Source organism: Parasteatoda tepidariorum, chromosome 2 (genome assembly GCF_982258835.1).
Source record: "Parasteatoda tepidariorum strain Cologne lab strain chromosome 2, Ptep-v5.0, whole genome shotgun sequence".
NCBI classification, from domain to species: domain Eukaryota; kingdom Metazoa; phylum Arthropoda; class Arachnida; order Araneae; family Theridiidae; genus Parasteatoda; species Parasteatoda tepidariorum.
This window is the reverse complement of record NC_141756.1, coordinates 16,368,841-16,394,836: the sequence shown is the minus strand read 5'-3', so window position 1 is coordinate 16,394,836 and position 25,996 is coordinate 16,368,841. Positions and strand designations below refer to the sequence as shown.

General features: G+C 29.0%; 1 protein-coding gene across 2 annotated transcripts in view; it reads right to left on the bottom strand.

Annotated features, from left to right (window-relative positions):
- Positions 1 to 24,954, bottom strand: part of LOC107448832 (gamma-aminobutyric acid type B receptor subunit 2) — a 292,812-nt gene extending 267,858 nt beyond the window's left edge. For both annotated transcript variants that reach the window (XM_043051303.3, XM_016064184.4), the window contains exon 1: positions 24,075 to 24,954. In XM_043051303.3, the coding sequence (XP_042907237.3) occupies positions 24,075 to 24,353 (279 nt within the window). In that variant the 5' untranslated portion in view covers positions 24,354 to 24,954. The remainder of the gene's footprint in view (positions 1 to 24,074) is intronic.
- Between the last annotated feature and the right edge of the window lie 1,042 nt (positions 24,955 to 25,996).

The following is a 25,996-nucleotide window of genomic DNA, read 5'->3' as shown; positions in this document are numbered from 1 at the left end:
TTTTTCGTGCGTGACCATTAAAAATCATCAAACAAAGTTGACTTGATAAAAAGATTGTAAGTATGTCTCTCAAAATCATAATAAAAATGATATTTAGTTCCAATGCCGAGACAGAAATGTTAAAATTTTGTTAAAATAATCATACTTGGTATAAGCATACAACAGGAATTTCAAAATTTCTAATCATCTGCGTTTCAAATTAAAATTTATCAATAAAAAGATCTTTAGTGTTGTGTCATTTGTTCGATACGCAGCAAATTCTTTGTCATTCAGATAATTTGATTTTTTTATTTACAATTATCCTAGCTTTGTTTTTTTTTTTTAAGCGAATACACAGGTCTATTTTTATAAATGTTCTCAGAGCTCTGATCTTTACTTTTTGAAGTCAATTTTTTAAACAAAAAAAAAGAAAATAATCATTTTACATATTTTTTATGAGCAAAAATATGATCACTACGATAAACTTTTCAGAAAAGAGGCTACTTAAAAATGAAAAGCCCTTTTGGATGCACTAAATTAATAAAGCTGAAAAAACGTTCGTACTTTTTTAAACATGTTTGCAATTATAATATTTGGATATTTTCAGAACTTAAATGTAAAATCTGAGTTGTCCCTTTTCAATCGAAAATAATTTAAACGAGAATTTGTTTTAATTCTACTTAATAAAGGTTCGTAAAAAAGATATCAAAAATTGTATTATATGAGAAAATATTATTAACGAAGTATGCTGTTTTTATCCGCAAGAATAGTTTCTTTATAAATGGAACTCAATCAATTTTAAATTAAACAGATACAAATCTAAAAACAAAACAAATTACTAATAAAAGGATATCCAAACCAATCTAATAATAGCTATTCATTTTAACTTCGTAAAAAAAAAATTCAAATAAGGAAAAATGAGATCGTCTTGATTGAAAAATCTTGAATAATGATGGATTTTTGCTGACTGCATACAAACAGTACATAATAATTTTATCTAATGCAAATTAGTAATCTCAAAAAATAAGATTTTAGAACAAATACTTTCATTTACACATTATTAAATTCTCCTTATCTTAAAGATAATTTTGTTCCTAAATATTGACTCTTCTTTACTCTTTTTATCTCATAAATTACAAATTTATCACAAATAGCCAGGCGCCATTTTAAGCGCTAATTGTTCAAGTCCAAATTAAAAGATGTGTTCTAATTACACAAATGCAAATTTCACTGGCACTAATTTAATCTCCATATTTTCAATACCTATGCTTTCATTTCAGCGATAATACCTTTCCAAATAAGAAAATTAATTAGACTGATTGAACTTCAAATAAGTTTTGAAATGAGGACATAAATAGAGAAACTCATCAGTCATAAGCTTTCATTTCAAGAATTGTTTTGACTTTAAGGTGGTTGCAAATACGGCACATGCAAATACTATACGGAGAAAACATTCTGGTAAAATTACCGTACTAGTTGGTAATGACATTTTTGGTAAAAAAAAAGAAGGGGAAAAAAACATGATCACGGTAATATAGACCTATTAATAGCTATTTAAATCAATTATTTAATAATTTTTCTCTTCATATGGTAACGGCTTACTAAAATTTCTGGTCTTCAAAATTATAGTTTTTATTACCACATATTCATTAAAAAATATAAAATGAAAAGACTATATTTGAGGGTGCTCCTTGATTCTCGCCAAGTTGTGATCGCGGTTGATCGCCAAGCTGAGCGATGTTGAAACCCAATTATAATTAAGATTGGTTTAGATTTCAGCGTTATTTTTAAATGTTCAACGGTGTATATAATTTCAGAGGTCCGTTAGTTCTATGTTGGATACCAGCTAGTAAGGTTACTTTTGCTTCTGGTCAATAAGATCGAAGGTATGTGGCCAGTCATAAAAAGGGCCAAAAAAAAATGCCATTTCCAGTCCGGTACCACAGACGCCATTTTAGATTTCGCCCAATTTATGTGGCGATGGAGGTACACAGATTCTATTCATGATAAATTTAGACCGAATCTAACTGCCATTAGAGAATTCTGAGCACCTAAATCTGAGGATATTCAAACTTAATGAAGAAGTGAGTTGTTATTTTCCTTTTCTTTCTGTGCTTACTCCATTAATTTCAGTTTCGTGATCTATCCATCTATGCGTGAATGATAGTTTAGTATTCCACTATTCCAAGATCACCAATTGAGAAGGGCAGGACATTGGAAAATCTGTTGAAGGAATTGAAGAAATATTGTGGTATCAAAGCGGGGATTCAAACTTCCTATCAGCTTATCATAAGATTGTCAGATTAGCCCTCTCGTCTAAAGTATGTAAGCATCTGAAAGGAACTAACTAGCTTCATAAAATTAGCTTAGTTGAAACGGATAAAATTCCAATTGTTAAACCGTATTGAGGAAAAAATAGTCAATAAACGGATTTTTCTCACAGTTTACAGCGTGAATATCTTCTTTTTTTATGGTTATTTTACTGGTTTGGATGAATATGGAAAAATTACAGTTAAATAAATTGTAAATTAACCATTTTACTGAAAAATTTCTAGCAGTGTATGGGAATGCAAAAAAAAAATTTTTTTTAATGTTAAAACACTGTTTTTTGTAACAACTTTAAAACCTTTTGTGATAAGAAAAATCCTCATATTTTCGAAACGTCAAATTTAGGAGTCCCCTTAAAGTGATGATAACAAAACAAAAAACAAAAATTATAAAGAATCACCTAAATTTAATTCAGTCAAAAAATGAATATAGACTGAAAATACAAAAAACTTTTGAACCGGGAAATGAAAAATCTTCATTTTTTTATTTCATCGAATAAAAAAATATCTGGGATTTGCAAAAAATATTAGCCCAACACAATTTAAAGCATTTTTTGATACGGAATGGACGCTGTAAAGAAAATCAATTTTTTGCATTTTACGAACCATGAAGAGATTTCTTCCGTTCTAACAGAATTTCAAAAACCCGTATGCGATTACAGTGAAGAAAAAAAAATATATTATCAGCTTTTCTCACAGAAATTTCCTATTTTTTCGCCCAAAGCACTGTGCATCAAAAATTGAATTTTCAGACTTCAGCAAGTCGGGTTCTTTTCTATAAGGCTTAAAAATAGATTCCGTGTAAGATTTCCTTTCTTTGAAGTTTCGAGATATATTTACCTTTCAAGTATTGGTTCTTTTACCTGAAAGATAGAGTTGTTTTTTTCTTTCTCATTTTCATTAGATGTAAACAGTAAGAGTCTTGATATTAACAAAAGAATACAAGAGTTTAGAATTTCCAATAATCTAGTTCAAAAATTTTCCTTCGAGAAAATTTATGCCGAAAAGAAAAATTTTCTTCCAGAAATTGTTTTCTCATTTGATTTTGAAAATAAACTTTATTCCAATATAATAACAAACTTATAATGTTTTAATGTATTTTAATCGAGTGTAAAATATATTATAAAGTGTAAATACCAGTAAATTTATTTTTGTTTAATTTCTTTAAATTATTATCTTCATAACTTTATTTTCTAATTTACATTTGAAGATAACAATAATGTTTTATACATTAAAAAATATGGCTTTACATGCTCAAATTTTCAAACCAATCGCCAAAAAATCATTTTTTAAGACATGGACGTTTGCCATAGTGATCATCGTGATTTTTTTTCTAAATGGTTGAATGAGGCTTTTTAGTCATTTCACTGAACTCATTTTTTTTATTGTAGAATGAAATAAAATATTGTTTGAACTAAACTTTCCTTAGTACTAAATACTACTCCTTTTCTATTTTCAGTTAATCTTTAAAGAGCAGAAGAGAGCAAAACTACAAGCCTGTTTTTTTTCATTTTTATATAATACTTCCAGCAGATAGTGTGGACAGTTTTTACATATGTTCCAAAACAAGATCATTTACCATTACTTTATATTTAATATATATAAAATATCTTTAATGTATATAAAAATATTTAATAAATGTTTAATATATATTTAATACTTTAATTAAAATTTAAGCGTTTATCTTCAATTTGAATGATACGTAAGCTATGCTATACTTTTTTAACGTTTTTTATGGAAAAAGTTGTTTTTGTCCTCACTAGCCCCATGTCTTTAGGCAGATGTGGTCACGTCTCAAAACATATTATTTGATCTATTGTTTTTATTAAAAAATCCAATAAAATCAAAATATAAATAATTTTAATCTAAAAATGCAATCAGGAGTAAAAAAAAAATTTAAAAAGCTTTAATAATAATTAATATTGCAGCCCAATAAAACTAAACTCAGTGGCTCAACAGCCCATAGAGGAAAAAAGGCCTTCTATGCCCATCTCAGTTTTCTTGATCTTGGGCTGCAGGAGCAGATGTTCCGGTTAGATGGTCAGCCTAACGCCAAACCCCCAGTGTTTAGTTCCCAAGCAAGCTTGGTACTCATTTATCGACCCACTGAAGGGATGAAAGGTTGAGTCAACCTTGCCCGGCCCGAGGATCGAACCCAGGACCTGTGACACGGTAGCGCGAAGCTCTACCACTCAGCCACCGGGCGTCATTACAGCCCAATAAAAACTTAAATTCTAACTTCTCTAGTAATAGCGAGATATTTTTCTAATATTTTGGAGAATGATGAATGTTACTATTTAGCATTTAATTTTCGGTTATACAATGCTTCGACTATTACGTTGCTTAAATAAATAAAATAAAATATATTAGACCTGAAGTGCGTTGAAGTTTTAAAATGATAGCAAACCTGAACAAATTTTATTACCCTTTACTGTTGTTTCACCAACACGATAAATACTAAAGAAATCTATAATTTCTGCCTCTGGGAGTATGCAAATATTGTATCAGGGTTCCTATATTTTTTCGAAATCTTTTTAGTGGAAACTAAAATGAGATAAAGTTCGATCATTTAATAAATTTGTGCTCACTACTTTACGTTATTTTGTAAAGAAAATATGCCTGTAAGAGAATTGAGGGTTACTAGATATCTAAACATTAAAGCAATATTTGAAAAGGAAAAAGAAATTTCTACTAGCATTAAAGTAATTTTACTACCCCTAAAAATTCTGAAAGTAAATTTATTACCACTATTAAAGTTACTTGAAAAAGTTCCCACTAACACCACCACTGCGTGTACACACTTGCTTCGTGTAGTCAATAGTTCATTCAAGTTCATTATTATTTAATTAAAGGAAGGTATTTTAAAAGTGACTCTAAATATATGAAATAAGTATATTTCTTCGTAACATAAAAACTCATATTTTTTAAAATGATAATTAGAAATAGTCTAAAGGTGCAATTAAAACAAAAATTAAGAAGTTACTTTTCCACCATAAAAACCTTATTTTTTTATTCGCTAGATAACCATTGTCTTTAAATTGAATAGGAAAGTGTTACAACAATTTTGTAATTAGCCATAATTTTTTCAACTGATAATTAACAGAAATATTCCATTTGTCTACACTAGTCCCCTGTCCATACCAGCCTCCCTTTTCTCTATAACTTATGCCCCAATTTATTAATTAATCTACTTAAAAACAAAATTGATGCATTGTGGCAAAATGTTTTATTTCGAAATTTAAAAAAATTATTTTCCTTATTTCTAAATAAATATTTGTAAAATTCAGTTACATTACTTCACTACTACTACTACAAAATAATTAAAGTTTCATTCCTTCGCATCACCCGTAACTGTCATAAATTTCACATAGCTTTTTTCATAACAACTGAATCACAAAAATTGCAAGAAGCCTCTCCAAATCCAGAAAGATTTCTTCTTCTAAAGCATCTTCTCCCTTCCCATTTTACTTTGGATGTAGCCTAAAGCTGCATATTGGAGCAAAGGAAACCGCGTTCTGACAGTGATGCATGAAACTCGCTAAGATTTACTCTGCCTCAATGGATGAAAATATCGAAAGAAGGAACGTATTTGGTGTTAAGAATATTTCTCGCGAAGGTAGAATGTTATTTAATTTAGTTTATGGAAAGTTCGCCAAAATTATTTAATAAAGTCGCCAGAAAAAAAATCAATTCAAAACTTTCCATACATCAACTTAATTGAACTTGTTTATAAAATTAAAATAGATGAATATAATATTTCATTTATTTCAATCAGGAAAAAATTTCAATTATTTTTTAATTTAAGGGGTCATGGTACCCTTGCAGCATTTTTTTTTTTTAAATAAAAGTATAATCATTCGTTTTGTGGATGCTTTAGATGCTCATTTTACTTATAATCAATAATTTAACTTAGAACCAACAATTTATTTTTAAAAAATAGCTAAATTGTTTAATTTTTTTTTAAATTTTAAAAAATATTGAAAAATTTCTGAATTTTTAAATTCCTTAGACTTTTTTTATTTTAAAGGAAACGAAGGAAATAAAAATAAAAATATGACCACTGAAGCCGACGTCTTCAGGAGGTACCGGCCCCGGTAGCCATAAAACAAAACTATTTCTAATTGATTTTCTGATGATTTTGTTTGAGTTTCTTTTCTAAATTGGTTATTTGTATTTCATGTTTTTTCCTGGACTTCTATACAAAACCACCGGGGTACTGAGGGAGTCAATTTAGACATTTGCTTCTCCCTCAATTCGAAATAGTTTTGTTTCATGGCTACCGGGGCCGGTACCCCCTGAAGACGTCGGCTTCGGTGGTCATATTTTTATTTCTATTTCCTTCGTATCCTTTATTGCTACTTTTTCTGAAATTTCTGCTGCTTTTTCAGAGAAGTTTTATCTATTTAGAATTAAAAAAATTTTGTTTTCTTTTAGTATTTTTCTATTTAAAAATATTTTCAAAATTTTTTTTCTCTTTGTGCTTGCAATATTCATCTTAACAATTTTGTGCTTCATTTGTTGATATATCAATTAGAACATTTTTAATAGATTATTTCAAGTAGTAAAAAAAACTTAAAAATTCCTGTTAGGTATATATAACATACTGTAAAAATTATAATACCTCATAAAAGGCTTATTCCATGAACAGAACTTATTCATACTAAGATAAAAAAGCCTTATTCATACTTAGGATAAAAAAGTTTTCTTCAAAGCTTTATCTTACATGGAAAAAATTCCTTACAGATTTAATTAAGATTAAAGCACAAAATTATGATCTATGAGAAAAAGCACTTTAAAGTCTATCTGCAGATCAAGTTTCTGTTTCAAGGGCAATCTAAAATCATTTATAACTTTTTTAAAACAGGTAGACAAGGAGATGATTTTTTTTCAGTGCATTTGAAATAGTTGGAAGTTTTATTATAAGCAATAAAAAATATCAATATTCTGGTCATTTTCTGGGTACTGTGACCTCTTAAAAGTTAAGTTTTTCAAAAACAATTTGTTTTCTTTGTAAAACATATCATGTTACTTATAAGATTTTAACCCATTTAGGGATTGTTTGTTAAGTATTACCTCACCTATTTTTGCAATAATGTAAGCATATTAAAATAGATTTCACCTTTAATTTTTTTCGTTTTTTTAATCCACTTCTATAAATTTAAAAAGAAATTAAGGTAAAGTTAATCAGTTTACTTATCACAGATACCCTTCGACACCTCTGAATGAATTTTAAAGCTTAAAAACACAAACGCAAAGCACGAGTCAAGATCTGAGGTATCTAAGATTTGAACTTGTCTGCATAAGGGGCGAAGAGGAGCCGCAAACTTTCAGCCTAGGCAAATAAGCAACCAAACTGTCATGTCCCATAGACTGACGGAAAACTGCTACAACTGCAATTCTTGGAAAATCAGGAATATCATGTGTCTCGTTTAACAGGGAAGCCCTTAACTTGCCTGTCGAGTCCCACAACACACTGGTCTGTTCTTAAATCTAGAAGCTTGAATTCTTTTTATCAGGAGATTTGTTGAATGAGAATAAAGTCTTCTCAATAACTTTAGGTAAATTAGATCACTTCGAAAGAGCCTAGAGTAATCACAATTCCAGTGACTCTTGGCAAAAATTTTGGTTCACATTTTTCCGGATAGCAAAGGATTAAAGAAACATTAAAGCGTATAATCCACCAATTGCAAAACAATTGTTTTAAAGTGGGACGTACACAATGCAAGAGATGTTTTATGAAAACTTCATTTCGCATTTTAGACACATTTAAAAACGAAGAAAAAGCTCAAATATGTGTAAGAACAATTTGCATTATTATTTAACCAATTTTTCGAGAAATTTCTAACAGTGCAAAATATATTTAGAAAACCTACTACTAACTTGCTTTTATCCTTTTGCGACGCAGTTAGCCCATTTTAGGACCTTTAATAACAAAATGATGTTCAAGGTTTCGCTTCTAAACGCTCGCCTGTTTAAGCATTCACTATTATTGGCTACTCAGATTTCGTATCAATAGAAAATTGGCCTTTCCAAAGAAATAATAATAATCAAGTTTCCGATAAAAATTTAATTCCAAATTTATTCACTCAGCTACTAATTAAGTTTTAAAATATTAAAAATGCCTACATTTAAAAACAAGTATGATTTTTTTACTTCATCAACACATTTTAATTAACACAAATGTTTTACATATAAATGCTAATGCAGTGAAATAATTAAATCCATAATAAATAATTTGATAAAGGAAGTTACTAGTTTCTTTTTCATCTTTTTCGTAAATGGTATATCTTAAGTGTTTAAAAGGTAATGCAACGTAAGGCTGAAACGTGTAAATGATAACAAGAACTTCTTAACATAAAGTAATGCTATTGCCACGACAAACTCATTTCACCGAAATTAAATACAAAATATGTAATTTTCTACTATCCCCCCTTTTCACAGGAAAACTAGATAAGAAAAATCGAAACTGATCACCAAAATACTGAAGTATAACAGCTTCTCATACCGTGAAATATCTAACCCTGTCAAACAGCCCTTCTTGCAAGGCGATGAGGTAAATTTCAACAGGGTAGCAGGGTGGCCATAACGATCGCAATAAATACACGACCCCCCCCCCCTCTACTTCTCCAACAGTGGGGTAGAATTCGAAACGATGGGGGCAACCAGTTTATAGTTTTCTATCTTTTGCTCCAGAAGGTTATTCATCCTCCAATCCTTGTGCTTCGAATTTTTATCATTATTTTTGGCAATTGAAGAAATTTGAGAACTTTATTTTGGAGCAGGGGACATTTAGACTTGTGGACGCCCATGCAACAGGCTGTGTTATTTCTATTTTTATGATTCAGGAAGAATTCAGCTGAAGGAATGAAATATCCTATCTGGACGCATTTTCTGTATTTTTATTTTCTTGAAGCTGTAAGAAGTTTAAAATTCCTGCAATGACTTGTAGTTGGGAATTGGTTAGTTTATAAATACGTTACATCCTAACTGCGATTCTATTTGATTTTGTTATCCGATCTAAATTTTAAGCATTCATTAAGAACTGGAAGTGAGATCATTATCTTTCGGAAAACATTTTGATAAAATATATCTAAAGTAAGAATATAGAATTGAAGAGATGGAATAGATACAAAATGTTAGACAAGCACATTTTCTTCAAGATAGAATTGAAGTGATGGGGAAAGGAGTGATAAAAATTTGGCAGGAGAGGAAAATAAGTATTGAATTTCTTGAAGCGCTGTAAGAAGTTTCTTATTCAATTGAATTGGTTAGTTTTCAAATTTATTGGGTATTATTTGCTATGATTTTTTATTGATTTATTTTTAACCCATTAAATATCTAAAGCTCTCGTTAAGCTCCGGAAGTGAGAATATTATCTTTTAAAACAGGTTTCAAACAAATAAAAAGTGAAATAATGAACTAAAAAAAATAGAAAATAACGATACAAAATAGAAAAATAACTATTTATTTTCTGGGAACGTAGTTAAAAGTTCATAATTCTTGCAGTGATTTAAACCTCAAAGTTTTTAAGGGTTAAAAATACGTTATTGACCTACTTGTTATGGGTATTCGATTTCTTGCCAACCACTAGTTAAGCACTGGAAGTTACATTATTATCTTTTAAGGCAGATTTTCATGAAATGAAACTAAAATAAGTAATTAGAATGATGAATTGCAAAGATAGAAGAAAAAAATATTTATTTTTTCAAGCGTTGGTAGAAGTTAAACAAGTTGCTGGAAGAGGCAAAAACTTGAATTTTAATATTTATTAGGTCAAAAATACGTTGAAATATATTTAATATTATTTTTTTTAACTCATCGTTTCAAGGTTTCTACACGTTCTGAAGAAAATCATTATTTTTTTAAAATAATTTTTCATAATATTAAACTTAAATACTTTAATAAAATGAAAGGAAAGTATAAGATTTCCTTAAATTAAAAATACATAATTCGTTAAGGCAATAAAGTTTACATCAAATCCAAACATAATTTTTTAACTTTACATACATTTTTGATGAATTACTAATTACAATTTCCTGATAGTATCATTAACATTATTCAGTATCATAGGAAGATTCAGTCACTGATATACGACCTCCCAGGCATTTTACTTATCAATATTTTGCATTTTTATGAAAATTTTAATTTATGTAGTATAAATGTCATTAAAATTCTATAAGTCAAAGTTTCAATGATTAATTTATTTGTTAATTAATAATTTTTTTTAGAAATAAATGTTTCTTGACTTTTTTTTTCAATTGTCTAGTGTTTAAATCGTTGAAAATGAATATTTTTTGCAAGCTTTCTTTATCCCCAATTCAATTAAAAACAATTCAATTAAAACTTTTACACATTTAAAAAAACAAATAGGAGGAAAAACTTTACATTTTTGACTCTAGAATTCAAATAAGTTCGAATCTTTATCAGCAAATATCAAATCCTGATAAGAATTTCATTAAGTTGTTTTTAAATTTTCAATTGTTTCAAATCCTTTAAAAAGATATCAACATTCATTGCCAATAAAGATTGTGAAAAGCGAGTTTTTATTTGCGAACGAGATTATTTATTTAATGACGCATGTTTGCATAAAATTTTATCAATTTGGCTAATTATCAGGATTTTTGTTACTATTTTTATTCTAAATTTAATAAAAAATTCTTCTGCAATTAAAATTACGGACTATGAAATTTAGCAGATAAAGTCGCGTATGAGAAAGAAACAAAACTAAAAGCCATTTTCGTTTTTCTGTTATAATAAGCTTAACTCCATGGCTTCTAAGCAATAAGCACATCACATTTTACTTTATCACTTTAAAGCAAGCATTTTAAAAATTGAAATGATAATAATCGTCTTTGTATTTTTCTTATTTTTCCATGATTATTTCAATTGCTGCAATTTCCAAAAAATAAATACATAAAAACCATATGACTATATTTCGAGGGATATAATTTTGAATGAAAATAACCTCACTGATTCTTGTTTGTGATTTATTCCCAGGAGGAAGAAAATTTATGAAAAATTTGAGTAGATAACCACTAACAGTATACTGCAAAAGCTATGCAACACAGAAAATTGCGTACAAGAACACTTTTATTCAAGTTAACATCAAATAGAGCTTTTATATGCAATTTAATGGATCTAGTTAGATCTTAACACCTAAAATAGAGAAGAAATAATCCAAGTTCACCCTCATTCACAAAATAAATGTGTTATTTTCTCTTGCAAAAACACCAATGTTGGTTTACTTTAGATATCGTTAGTAGTCTGTTTACATCAGTATGTTACAGTAAGAGTCGGCGTGAGTTCGTAAACTTCTTCTACAAAGCTATAAAATATTTACTGAAATAAAAGTTAAAATGTGCATATACGTTTTTAGTGGCGTAATACGGTTAGTAGTTATATTTTAATTTTTAAATATCTGTGAACTGTATTATTTCATAACCGTCGTTGAACAGTCAACCTAATTTTTGGGTCTAAGACTGCTAATGTGCAACTTCATATCCTTGTAATATTGAACCCAATACAGTAGACAAGGGAACTCTTGAATCAAGTAATGGGAGAAATTTGCCTTCGTGTAGGACTTTTTGATGGAACTAATCCGCATTTGCATTACATGGAGAAGAAAAACACGGAAACCTTCTACAGTTAGCCTGACCGAAAGGGGACTCTAAGCCATGGTTCGTCTGCCACTTACGATATTTTAAAGTCAGCACTGTGGTCGGTGCAAGTCGGATGCGGAATTCTTTTCGAGCAACCATCTCTGGGATTCAAACCAGATTCACATCATTGGAAAGCGACCGCTTTATCCCCTGAGCCATCCCTGCCCTGTGAACTGTATTTACAATTACAATTTTGTAAAATTTAATTCTATCTGCTATGTTTTGTTAATGCTTGCTTGAATTTGGTCTTAATATTTTCTCTGTACTACGCGTATCCTTAATTAACAAACTAATTTCATTTTAAGAATGTATTCATCATCAATTAATGATTCTTCTAGTGTATTGTAAAAGTAAGTTTACCGATTCTCATGTGTAATATCGCTAACTATGGTTATAAATTTCAGTGTTACTGTGGCGGCTACTTAGTAGTGTCAGAGAGCTAAGTACTGCAAGTAGTGTAACCGAGTAGTGCAAAAGAACATTCTAGTTGTTCTCTGTTAATAGTCACTGTTGTTAATAGTAATTGCACCAGGAATTATCATTGGTTCTTGGTGTAGTGAAACACCAATTTGGTATAAAGTTACCATTTTTTTATTGTACAGTTTTCTTATTATATACATTAAGGCACACTGAATATAAGCTATTCACGGAAGCTGTTATCAACAGATACATCAAAATGAGTCACTTAAAGCTTATTGGTCACATCTGACCGAATGGACCCTTCTTCCTTGACATTTAAAGTCTTCAATTACAAAATGAGAACTAGAGTTAGAGGTAGGCCGAAGATCAGATGGCTTGACTATGTGGAAGAGGATTTTAAAATCCTAAAACCCTATTAAATAAATATTACTAACTGGAGAAGAAGGGAAAAGAGTAGGAAAGAAGGGAAAAGACTAAGAAAAGAGTGGAAGGGAGGAAAGTTATAGGGAAGGCTCTATCCAACAAAAGGCTGTCGTGCCAGTAGAAGAAGAAGAAGATATATATTTATTTAATGTGAACTAACTTGCACCTTAAAATAAAAGGTTTAATTTTTCTCTTTTTTATAACTGATTCAAATTAACTGCATTACTTCATAAATTAAATACTGTTTAGAATAAAGTAAAGATAAGATAAAACTAAAAATATTTTACGAAATAAATTTAAACATCTTATTTGCAATGCACATTTCTACTTTTTTTCCAATTAAAAAATGTCCACGTTTGATGCATTTATATCATTCATGATTTACTTTCATGTAACATTTCATAAAATAATTACATATGTTTCAAATATTGTGATTTTTTATCTTTTTACAAGTTAATTTCGTTTTTGAAAACTTTAAGTTCCAACGGTTTTACATATATTTTTCATTAGTTAACATAAGTTTCGAATTTTTATGTATCCTTTTTTTAAGGAAATGTAAAATCTGAATTAAAACCATGCATTAAACATTCATTAAAATTATTAATGAATAATTCAGAAAACGTTAATGTCAGAAAATTTCTGCTCACATCCAGAAAATGCAGCTGAATACAAACTAGGAAAAGTGGTTTGAATTAGCATAAATAAAAACATTTCAAAAGATTTGCGTGATCAAAATGCTCTCTCAAACTCTAATCAATCAGAGAAAATATATAAACTGAATCACCATACAAAATAGTGCAAAACTTTATTGTTAAGAAACTGGGTTAAATATGTTTTAAATTCATTTTGAATGTTGCTTGCAGAAATAGAATATTTACTTCTTTTGTAGTTTAGGGGAAACTTTTTTAGTGGAAGTTGAACATGATACCCAAATTCAAAAGTTAAACGTATTAGCATATTTGAACATATTAATGATTTCTCAATTTTCTTGTCTTTTTGAGGACCAAACACAATGTTCATGTTTGCAAAAAAGTACTTGTGTTTGGTAATAATATATCTCGTAAAAAAAACTCTCTAAGTATTGTGATAAATTACTAAATTTTATCACATATACACTCGATAACAAAAAAATCGACGCACCAAGAAGGAGTTGTCCAATTGAAACGAAAATTGGTGGATAGGAAGACAATGTACCGAATAGTGAATGATTAAAATTTCAGAACAATTAATAACTTTATTGCAGAGTTACAGTAACAAGTTCAATAAGGTGTTGACCCGCCTCTAGCCTGGATACAAGCTGCCACACGGCGTGGTATGGACCGATAAAGCTCCCGGATGGTCTCTTGCGGTATTTACTGCCAAATTCGATCCAATTGTCGAACGAGGTCATCAACATTCCGTGCCTGATGCAATCGCCTTCCCATCATATCCCAGACATGCTCGATGGGAGAGAGATCTGGTGATCTGGCAGGCCAAGGAAGAGTTTGGCAAGCTTGCAGACAGTTCATAGCAACACGTGCCGTATGTGGTCTGACATTGTCCTGCTGAAAAACGAGCCCAGGGCGCTGCAAAAGGAACGGTAGCAAAACAGGTCTGAGGAAGTCGTCGACGCACCGCTGTGCAGTAAGTGTACCTCTAATGACCACCAAAGGGGTCCGGCAGTCAAAGGAAATGACTCCCCTGACCATAATGCCTTGTTGAGGGCCGGTGTGGCTTTCAATAGTGAAGGCAGGATCCCCCCTCTGCCCTTTGCGTCTCCAAACACGTCTTCGATGATCGTCAGGACGCAGTTGGAAGCGGGATTCATCGCTAAAGACTATACGTCCCCAGTCGGCATCATTCCAGCCTGATCGAGCATCGATTTAGCGCGTCTTAGTGCGTTCTTGGTGCGTCGATTTTTTTGTTATAGAGTGTATTAAACCACATTTTATTCTCAATTTTATCGAAACCATTACCAAAGTGCTTCGGTAAGAACTATTGTGCTATTGTGTTCATATAGAGTCAGAAACAAAGTAAATTTCACCATATTCTATTATTTCATCAGCCAAACTTTTTTTCAGGTTCTGTTATACACATTTTGGTTGAATATGGAACATATTTGGGTAGTTTCTTTGATTATATACAAAGGAAGTGTCCAATGTGACATGTTATGTTAGATATTTCAAATGTGATATGTTTCCTTTGGAGGAAACATCAAAGGTGTGAGCGACTGTTTTTTATTAAAAAAAAAATATACTTTTGAGTATTTTTATTTTAAGATAATAAAATTTCCAGTTGGCATTATTTGATAACTTGTAATGTTTGATACCTGAATATATTATAATTTTATCATTAAACTGTAAGCTATCTATTAGTTCGTGATTTTCTAAGGTCTATAAACTGAATCAAACTTTTTATTTTGAGTGACCCACTTAAAGGAAAATTAAACTCGTAAAATGAAAAACAGTCATTAAAATTTATTCATTAATAATTTATCTAAGTTTGGAAAAGTAGAACTATCTGAAAAGAATTCATTTATTTGTGTTTTCGTTTCCTTCGTGGCATTCTTTTTAGCGTTTTGTTAATTTTTCTACATTATTCTCTTAGGAATTTAACTCACTCTTTTCCATTTCCGTAATCCTGCTTATTTTTTTTTTTAGAAAAAAAATTCACTCTGATTGCTGCTTATAAAAATGAAGAATTAAAAAGTTTAAATCAAAACAGGGTTCTGTCTTTTATTAACTATAGCAGGAATGTCGCGTCATTTTTATTCCCTACATTTTATTCCCTACAATCATGCGCTGATACTCTCTTCAATTTTCCGCCCCATGAACAACTTTGGCGCGTGTAAGTAACACGCGCCATTTGTTTAATCAGCAACCAGGATCGAACTCACAATCCGCATCTCTCCATCACGGGAGCAAGCGACGTTATTATCAGAGAGCAAAGTGTTAGAGCATGTTATTATTTTTCGTTATTTCAGGTTTGATGCATTTCTGCTTAATATTTTGAATTTCCTTTTGTTCTATCTTTCTGGTTAGTGATGACTATTATGCAGTCATAGGTCTCTGGGTCTACTCTCAGCCACTAAAGCTTTTTATCTGGTCATTCTCAGCCTTCACAGCAAAGAACCATGCTGATCTGTTGTTGTTTCTAGTGACAATCGGAAAAACCAAACTCGCCAATCTGACTGTTTTCGAATAAAGTAAACAATCCCACGCATAGATGGCAGCACCACTCATTTTGGAGGCCACTTCCTCTATTTAGACATAAATCTGAAGAGGAAGACAATTTTATGTAAATCCCTCTACTCATGGTACTTCTCAGTGACTGACCACAAGACTTTCAATTCCACGGATTTTACGGGTGGTACTCGGTGGATCTTGGCGGAGTCGAGGATCGTACACCGGCACCCCCTAGGCTACCACGCCTGTTACTGGCCTTATTGCAGTGAATAATTCTGTTCTTTAAAGTCTGTAGGCTAAATGAATAATCTTCATGATAGGTTAAATGAAGAATTTCATTAATATTGATACATTCATATATTTTCCGTAATATATGTTTGAAAAAGGTGTTTGGGTATTTAAATGTTTCATTCAGGAACATCTTTCGTAGAATAACATGCTCAACAGTGCATATCAGCTTACAGAATCTATTAAATGTTCAAATCCATTTTCAGTAGATAACATAAATGATAAAAACAACAAAATGCGTTCACGTTCCTCAAAAAATTAGCTTTAATGTTAAGCAACTTTTTAGCGTAATTTTTGTATAAAATTTTTATTTTGCAAGTCAGTCTCAGATTATTATCTTACAAGTAATCTTTTACTACTTGATATTATTCTCCTTCGGGTAAAAATAAATGTTCTCAGGTGTTTAAAATTAAGTTTGATTTACGAACGAAAAATATTTGATAAAGATCCACTCTCATAACAAAGAACACATTTTCTAAATTTCCTTTCGTCGTGCTTTTAACAGAGCCATATAGCCCCGCTAAAAAGAAGTTCATTTGTTAATTTGAATAGTAGACACTGAATAGTGAAATTTAAAATACTAGATAATGTTGCGTAGATAACATGCTTGCAAATTACGAAATAGAAAATATATATTTCAGATAGAATTTAATTAAAAATGATTATATTACAAATAATAATCTATGACAAAGTAACTAATTGTAATTACACTGTTTAGAATTAAAAAAAATTCATTATATATCTTAAAAACATTCACAAATACCTCATTATAAAGAGCTATAATACAGTTTATGTTTAAAATATATATTGGTAGAATATAATTTATGTTTTAAAAATGATTTGATTAAATGAAATAATATATATAAATCATGTTAAATAGTTACTCGAAACTATGTAAAAATAACAAACCATATTCTCACAGTATAGAAATTATTTATATAAGATTTTATAATGTTATGATGCATATTATGGCTTAAAAATGACATAAATAAACGCAATGCTCCAGATAAATGATGTTACGACGTTAACATGTTTAAATTTAAAACACATCAAGCTCGTAAAAACTATGTTTTTAATATTGTAAATCCATAATAATAGAAAATGTCAAGGGTAGAAAATAAATCAAAAATAAAATTGTCCACAAAGAGTCTTATTGGAAAACTTGTTAGCGACAAAAATTCCTGGAGAGCTGAATTTATGTCCCTCAGGGCTGAAAGGGAAGTAAAGGAAGCTTTGCTTTTTTTTTATGCTCCCTATTGTACCCTATGCATGTTTCTTTGGATAGGAATTTGTATAATCTTAGAGAACAAAAGAATCTAAATACAGAGGGAGAAAATAATTGATTTTTTTTCTCACTGTTTAGACAGTACAGATTACGATTTTATTTAATAAGAAACATTGAACATAAACTTGAATTTTTAAATTTGTCGCTATAAGACCAGTGCAGTAATAGAGAAGTTTGAGGTTTTATATCAGTCAGCCCAGATGTTTTTCTGCAACTGCAGATAAAGATTAGACATATTTTTGAGGATCAAGTTTAGATAAATTTCAAGTTTTGAAATGTCCTATAGCGAAATCTCTTGTTTTATATTAAAAATGAGCTTAGACATTTTTTGTATTTATTTAAATTAGGTTTAAAGTTATTTTTAAAACTTTAGTTTCAAAAATTTATAAATTAAAAGAAAATTTCAAAGTATAAGACTAATATCGTGATGAAATATCGAAATTAAAGTATTTTAAGAATTTAAATTTTTAAGAATTTAAATTTCTTAATTAAGAATTTAATTCTTTTTTATAAATGTAAATTAGGTTCAGAAAAAATAATATAACTTACTCTAGGATTTCCGAACCTGTTTCACTCCTTTAGGTATAGATATGTTATAAAAGACATTTACTGTTTCTTTTAACCTCTTCATTTCGGTATAAGGATTGAATCAATTAAAAAAGGAGACAACCAATGAAGTCATTTTTAAACTTATAAAGATAGTAAAAAGGATTAACTGTTACTCCTAGAATTACTACGGGATTAAGAACGATAGATTATTTCCGTCACTCTATGATAGTCACTTTTTTGTCAAAATAAAACTTCTTTTGATCAGTAGAAAAGTCTCAAAAATTATCAAAAATTCCATAGTTGAATGTGTGATTCTGTGCCATTGTAAGATAAACAACCCCTCCTAAACAATTTCTTTTTCTGAAATTAATAAGTCTGAAAAATGTAATCCTAATTCAATTTACGCACTCGCTACTCTGTATTTTTTCTTAATTTAAATTTTAATAATTTTTTTTAAATAAGCTACCTACGAAGAATTTCTATTAGTGCATTGATAGCCATTTGTGTGAAATACCTTTTTCGAAATAAAGAAAAACATGTTATATTTTTTATTTAATCAATATGAGTATTCATTATAAATGTTGAGTATTCATAATATATAACTACAAAAAATCAATAATCGTTTTTTCTCATACTTATTAGTTTGAATATCATCTTTTGTATGGTTATCTAACCGTTTTGGTTAAGTATGGTAAAATAACAATTAAATAAATATCTATTTAATCATTTCCATCAAGAAATTTTTAACAATGAAAACTAAAAGAAAGAACGTAGTTTTCAGAATTGCAAAAAAAAATTTTTGACAAAATAGAGGAATTAATCTAAAAACACCAAGCCATTTGAGTAAAAGTTACTTTTCCAAATTTTTCAAATTTTTCTACACCATAAAAAGCTTTTAATTTTTCTTGAAACTCTTTCAGTTTTCTAATTCTTTCATCATTTGATTAGAATATTTTCTCTTAAATATGAAATATTCGAATACGGCGACACCTTACTACAAAATCCTTTAAATGCATATATTATTTCAGAAAGTCCCATTTTTATTACAATTCTTGAAACATGTGAATAAAATACTACTACAAATTAGCTATTTTTTTCACGATTCTAAATATTTTTATTGCTGTGAGCAAATAGGTAATAAAATTACGTTTTACCTTATATTTCTTATTTAATTCTAACCTTTCGTTACAACCTTAGAATTATGGAAATTGCATCCGATGTTTTAACAAGCAACTCAAACCATTTAATTAAATCAGCGAAAAATCCTAAAAGAATACTTAGCCTTTAAAAAATAGAAGTAAAGAGAAGAAAACAAGTAAAGCAGTTTTCTCTAGTGTTGAAAGTAAAAGATTAGCATATATTTCCAATGGAAAAAAACCTATGTGCTCTAACTCATTTCCTTTCCGTGTCAATGCTTCTAGGCCATTCGAAAAGTACTCCTCTTCACATTAGTTTCAGGGACAGCTGTTACGGATTTCTGGACTACATCCAAGTAAGCCATTGAAACTACGGCAGAACCTCTAAATCGGCTACTGGAATGCTTATGGCCGGCCCTTATTATCGCTTATCCTGCCCAAAATGTTGTCATTCATCGGTTGCAGAAACGATGCTCAGCAGAATGTCTTCATTTAGAATTTGAATGGGCATCCTTGGTGTAAACAGAAATTATGCCCTTGTATTTTATTTCATGAAAAAAAGTAATTCTACTTTAAATCTATTTAAACATTTATTCCAGAGTTTGTTTAAGTATTATGATTATAGACACTTTAACGCCGCATTGTAGAAAATACCTGTGTTAAATATTGTAAGAAATTCCGGCACTCTGGCTGCATGTACGTATTACCGTAAAATCGATTTTTACCGTTAAATCACTGAATTACTGTAAATAAATGTTACTGTAAAAATCAAAGTGTAAAATTTTGGGATTGAAAAATATTTTATAATAAAATGGATTTTACGGATGCTGTATGTAATACTATGCTGAATTCTTTTGAAATGTGAATAAAATAATATTAGAAAAGTTAGAACTAATTAATAATTCACTAGTAAATATTATAACTTTTAAAAATAAAACATTTCAAATCAAATGTAGATAAATAATTGCAAGTGAAATCGAATAAACAATTTAAAGCATCGCCTGTCTAGGGGGCAGTGAACTGTCGTTGCATTAGAAAGGTTCTAGGTTCGAATCCCAGGCAAGGCATAGATGTTTCTTTCTCTCTATCTGTGTTCTATGTCATTTCTCCTTTGTGCGTGAATGTGTGAATGTGACCCGCCCTATGAACGGGCTGTAATAGTGTGACGTGGGCGACGCTGCTCCACCGCCGTGGCTCCGCCACAGGTGACCACTGGGTAACGAAAAGTGGGTTTGCAGTTCTGGCACTTTCTGTGACCAATGGACAGTAGTTCCAAGTGTCCGCCATTAAAAAAAAATTTAAAGCATCTTAATTGTTAGAACTTTACGTGCTATCAGATGCTATTGTAGAGACAAAAATAATTTTGAGAAATTTTACCATTCGAAAAAAATGAAATATCTACAATAAGGCTTGCAACCAAAGTTTAAGAATTTGCAAGCAAAAAAAATCAACATTTCAAATCATAATTTTCACACTTTTATGAAAGTATTTTTTTCACTTAAATTCAGAATTAATTTAGAATTCATGGAGCTTCAAAGTTATTAACAAAATTTCTTGAGAAAGTAATCCGCAGAAAATTATTGACTCAGCACTTGCAAAAATAATTTTGCGAGTTTACTTTAAAATATAATTAATTATATCTACTTCATATTTATTTGGGCATGCGTATAATCCCAATGTAATTAAAAATCATCAATGTTTGGTGCAATTTTTATCGAAGCTCTTTGGTATTGATTTTGGTAAAATTAAGAACAAAATATGGATTTATAATGAGTGATAAAATTTGTAAATGTTTTAAGATTTGGTCATTTGTCATGATACTTTAAAGCATGGAATAAAACCTTTTATTCAGCTAAATTTACTTCTCGGTTTTGTATTTTTTACTATATGTGCAGTAATAAAATGTAAGGTTTTAAAATTCTGGTAAAACGTTACCATATAAACTAAAAAATTGCAAAATGAATGTTTTAGAAGCTGTGTATTTTTGTTTAATTAACCTTAATTGTGTTTTTTTTTACCATAAATGTCATTACGATATAATGCAGATTTTTTACCAAACTTTTCTTCTCAGTTCACATAAAATTTATCTACTCCACGGAAATTAAGAATTCGTGTTAAAATGTTAAACTCCTATAACTCTTTATAACTCTTTTTTTTTGCCTTGAAAACATAATAGAGAAGACTTTTCTATTAAGCTTGAAATATTATTCAAATTTCACAAAATTAACACATTATTCACTAATATTTATAAATAATTTCAGTAGTTATGAAAATAATTTTCTTAACAAATAATTTATATGAAAACAATTAAAATTTTGCTTGCAAATTTTTTATTAAAGAACTATTTGGACCACAACTATTGAAACAGAGAAAAAATATCAATTTTTCACAACTAGTTAAATTGGCCATTTCAAAATATTCACTAATTAAAATAGAACGGTAAAAAAACTGTTAAAAATGAATCCCACATGTATAATAAGCATGCCTTTTTTGACTTTAGAACCATAACTTTGATTTTTTTTTAAAAAAAAAAGGCTGCCGTTAATTCCTTTCTAAGTCATTAATAATAAAGAATTAATACAAAATCTTAATTAATTAAAATAAATTAATACAATTGCAATTCTACTTCACAAATAAAATTATTAAATTTTATCTGTGATTAATTAAGAATAAATTTAAAGAAAAACCGAAAATATTAAAAAAATATAAATATAATTGTTAAAAATTATTTTTAGAAGAATATAAGAAGAAAGTATAAAAAAATAGATAAACTGTATTTTTAATCTCGAATTATAAAAACAAGTTTAGGAATTGTAGACTTTGCTAATTTTAATAAGGACCTATAAAATATTTCGAAAATTATTTTTTGTGCAAGTTCCTTGTATAATTGTAAAAAAATTTCAAGATAATTTTAGAATATTAATAATTAGGTAAAAATAAAGATTAAAAATACAATTTTTCGTATACTAATTATCTCCATGGGAACCAAGCTTATACTTTTAAACAATTTTCAAATAAATAATTGTTTTGACTGCAAAAGAAAAAAAATCTAATCGTTAAATAATATGTTATTCTTCATTAAATATGCAATAGAAAGGGAAATTATTAGAACTCTTTTGCTATTCTGCGATTTTATTGAAGATACATACGTGATTTTATTTAAATAAGTGTATTTTTACATAGTTTCCTAATTAAGGAGATTCTTCAAATCTACAACAAAAACTTCGAAAAAATTAAATCTAAAAGTCTGATGAAATAATAATTATTTGTTAGACAATTTTTCTATATATTTTTTATAAACATGTTTCTAATTTTAATTAAGAATTACTATTTTTCCAATAAACATCTATTACTTGTAATATATATCCATATTTTTGTATTTAATATTAAAGATAAGAAACCTTATTATTTATATAACTGGATAATAAAGATGTGGGAAACCATAAATTGTTTTTTTAGGCCACAATACTATAGAAGGTAACTGTTTATTTGATCTACTTCTAAAGAACAGAAATTCATTGAGTTTTACATAACCAATTGAAATTCTCATTTTTCACAGCGAGGCAACATATTTAAATATTTGCTTTATTCATAACCTATATTTAAGAAGCAATATCAATACGAAAGGATAAATATGAATTTTAACGAACTCAAATTGCATTCTAACGTCAACCCTTTCAGTTAGAATTTTTTTTTTCTTTTGATACATACAATGCTAATATGATGAATACAAACTTTTAGAAGTTTCAAGTTTCTGACTTGGGGACAAAAACTCGAAAATACCTAAAACTACTTTGCTACTGTTTTTTTGCTGATTCCTTTTTTACTGAAGTTGAGCTGTGTTTCTGAGTTCTTACCCTACTCAAGATTAACAAAATATAATATCACTTAACGAAATCATGAAAATTGGATGTAAAAATTATCTTCAACTCTAAGGAGTCATACTTTTCTCGATCAAGAAAAATAGGCCTATAATACGAATGGAAAATAGACTTATAATAACTCCACGACAATAATAAGAAACTATATTAAATAAAATGAAAAGAACTAATTATTCCGATGATTATTAGTAAAGTAACCTATAATAGCTAAATTGGTGACTCTTAATAGCTGTTAGTAACCCTTAATAGCTATTAGTAACACTTAATATCTAAATTTAAATCAGCTTTACTTTGTAATGGCTCATTACTTTTTTGATTTTTAGAATACGAATAACGTTACTTATTTGATTCATAAAATACGAATTAATAACTTATTTTATTATAGATTATTGCTTATTTTAAATTTCTCTATTTAAATCAATCCAATCAGCTTAGTTTAAAGGCAATATATTTAAACAGATTTCTATATTGAAGATAAGCTGTAAATTTTAATATTTGCAATTTAATTGATGTTTTTGCATTTTAGAGATGTTACAATAATAATCATCTTGACCTGATCACCTATAAGAAGAGTCTTTAACTATTTAGAGAAAAAGTTGATATCCGATATAGCGGACACCAGGTCAAAAAAAATTTTAGTGAATCCCTAATACATTTACTAGGATATACTTTACTGTGATATACTTCAGGTACTGTTTAGGTCTGTTATTTATATCTAGACATTATATATTTAGTTAATGGGATAATAAACATTTTTCAATCATTACTAATAACTTACACTGTATAAAAATCCAAGATAAAATTACAGTAAATCAGTTTTTTTTGTTCCGTAAAATTTTACCGAAAAAGGTATCGACAATTAGTATTTTGATTTTACCGGAATTTTACTCGGAATTTTCTTACAGTGTATGAAATGCACAGTTATAAAATCATCTGTTCGAATCTATATGTAATCAAACTTACCATAGTGTCGAAGAACTGTACAACCAATCTGTAATCTTTAAGAATCATAGGACTGCTATTAATGTGCCGAGCAGCCAATTTTATAGCTGGAACAACACCTCGACCTATAGATCCTTCAGTAATATTGTGAGATATAGGCAGAAACACCCCGATATGAATGTTTGTTTGGGTTGAGAAGGGGCTGCTGTTTCCAATGGGTTGAATAGACAGAAAGGCAAGAATATAAAAATGGAAGGTCGACTTGAGAAGACCACAGCTGTTTATTTTCACTTTATGCATGGCAACACTGGTTCAAAAGTTTTAATCAAATCTCACATAGAACGTTTTTAATATTTTCCTTTTAAAAGTCATTTTGGTTCGATGATTCATGCGATAAATCGTTAGGTACATCATACCAGTTACTTGATTTTACATTCTATTTACAGGTGTAGTGTTGCATCATCCTGGTGTATTTATGTCAAATATACCCATTTTTTAAATGTTTTTAGTGGCAACATTTATTTAAAAAAACTTGATCCTTCTTTTTAACCTTAAACATGTATTATACGTTTAAGTGTATTTTAATGACATGCATTCAAACGTGTATTAAAAAAAAAGATTTTGATTCTTTTGAAAATATTTTGCGATGTGGAAAATGACTGCTTTCATTATATGTTTCGTTTGTACACAGAATGTTTTTACATGTTACATGCATAACATACACACGTGCGATACTTCGATTGTAGGTGTATAGTTAAAAGAAATTAATCACAATTAGTTAGCACCTGAGGAATGGCGCCAAAGTGCAAACTTTAAGGTTGAAAGTGCGTTGAAAAATTTAAATGCATTCATGAAAAATTTTGAACGTTCATTTATAATTGCTATGAGAAAAATGCATTTGAATTATTATGAATTTCAATAAAATTGAACAATTAATGAAATATAAAATTCTAGATAACATACTAATTCAATTTAAATTTAATCATTTTAACATAAATATGTTAAAATATATATTTATATATTTTAATTAACTAATAGTTTTCACGAATTTAAGAAGAAAAAAGATTTTTTTTTATTTTAAATTTTAAAAACAACTATAACTTAAGAAAAAAACATAAAATATAATCACTATTTGTAATTTTCTATTAATAATTTAAACATCAATAAATTAGATGCATGCTTGTATTAACAATGAAAAGAAATAGATTAAGTACGCCTGATAAAAACGTTTCAGCGTACAATTTTAAAAAAGATCTAAACATTTTATAAACACATAGTGTTTACTAACGACTCATTCCGTATACATAATAAGGATTTAAATGTTAGGTAAAAGTAAAAGAAAAGAAATATTCATTCTAAAATTTTCGATGAAATCATCCATACATTTTAAGAAACTGATGTCGCTAAAATTTTAAAGTTTCACCTTGTTCTTTACACTTCAATGAATTTTGAAGAGAAATTTTTTGCTGGTTTTTTAGATCCATTGGTTTCATCAGTATAAAAAGTTTTCGAATTCATTTTTCTTCACAATCACTGATTAAAATAAAACCAATTCATCTTTTTAAAACTTATATGATAAATTTCTTCACTTTCATTTGCTTCATTCGTTGAGAAAAAATCTTTTGAATCTGTTAAAATATCCGCTTTTACAACTTTTTGGAATAAGAGCCCAGGAAATAGAGGGGGCCGGCCTGGCCCAGGAATTTTTTCAATCGCGCCTTGTACGTGGCTTCCCTGTAAAGACGTTCCATTTCCACTGCAAGTGATTCCCTACCTGATGTCCCTTCCCCGTCTTCGATAGGTGGCGCTGACATCAATGCCCGGGATGCTCTGTCTGGTAATAACGTCCATTATTACTTTCTCTGTTTCTGCAAGTAATTTTACTATAATTTTGCTCGTTTTTTTTTTCAACATTTCTCGCAGCTTTTCGCTACATTTTTTAA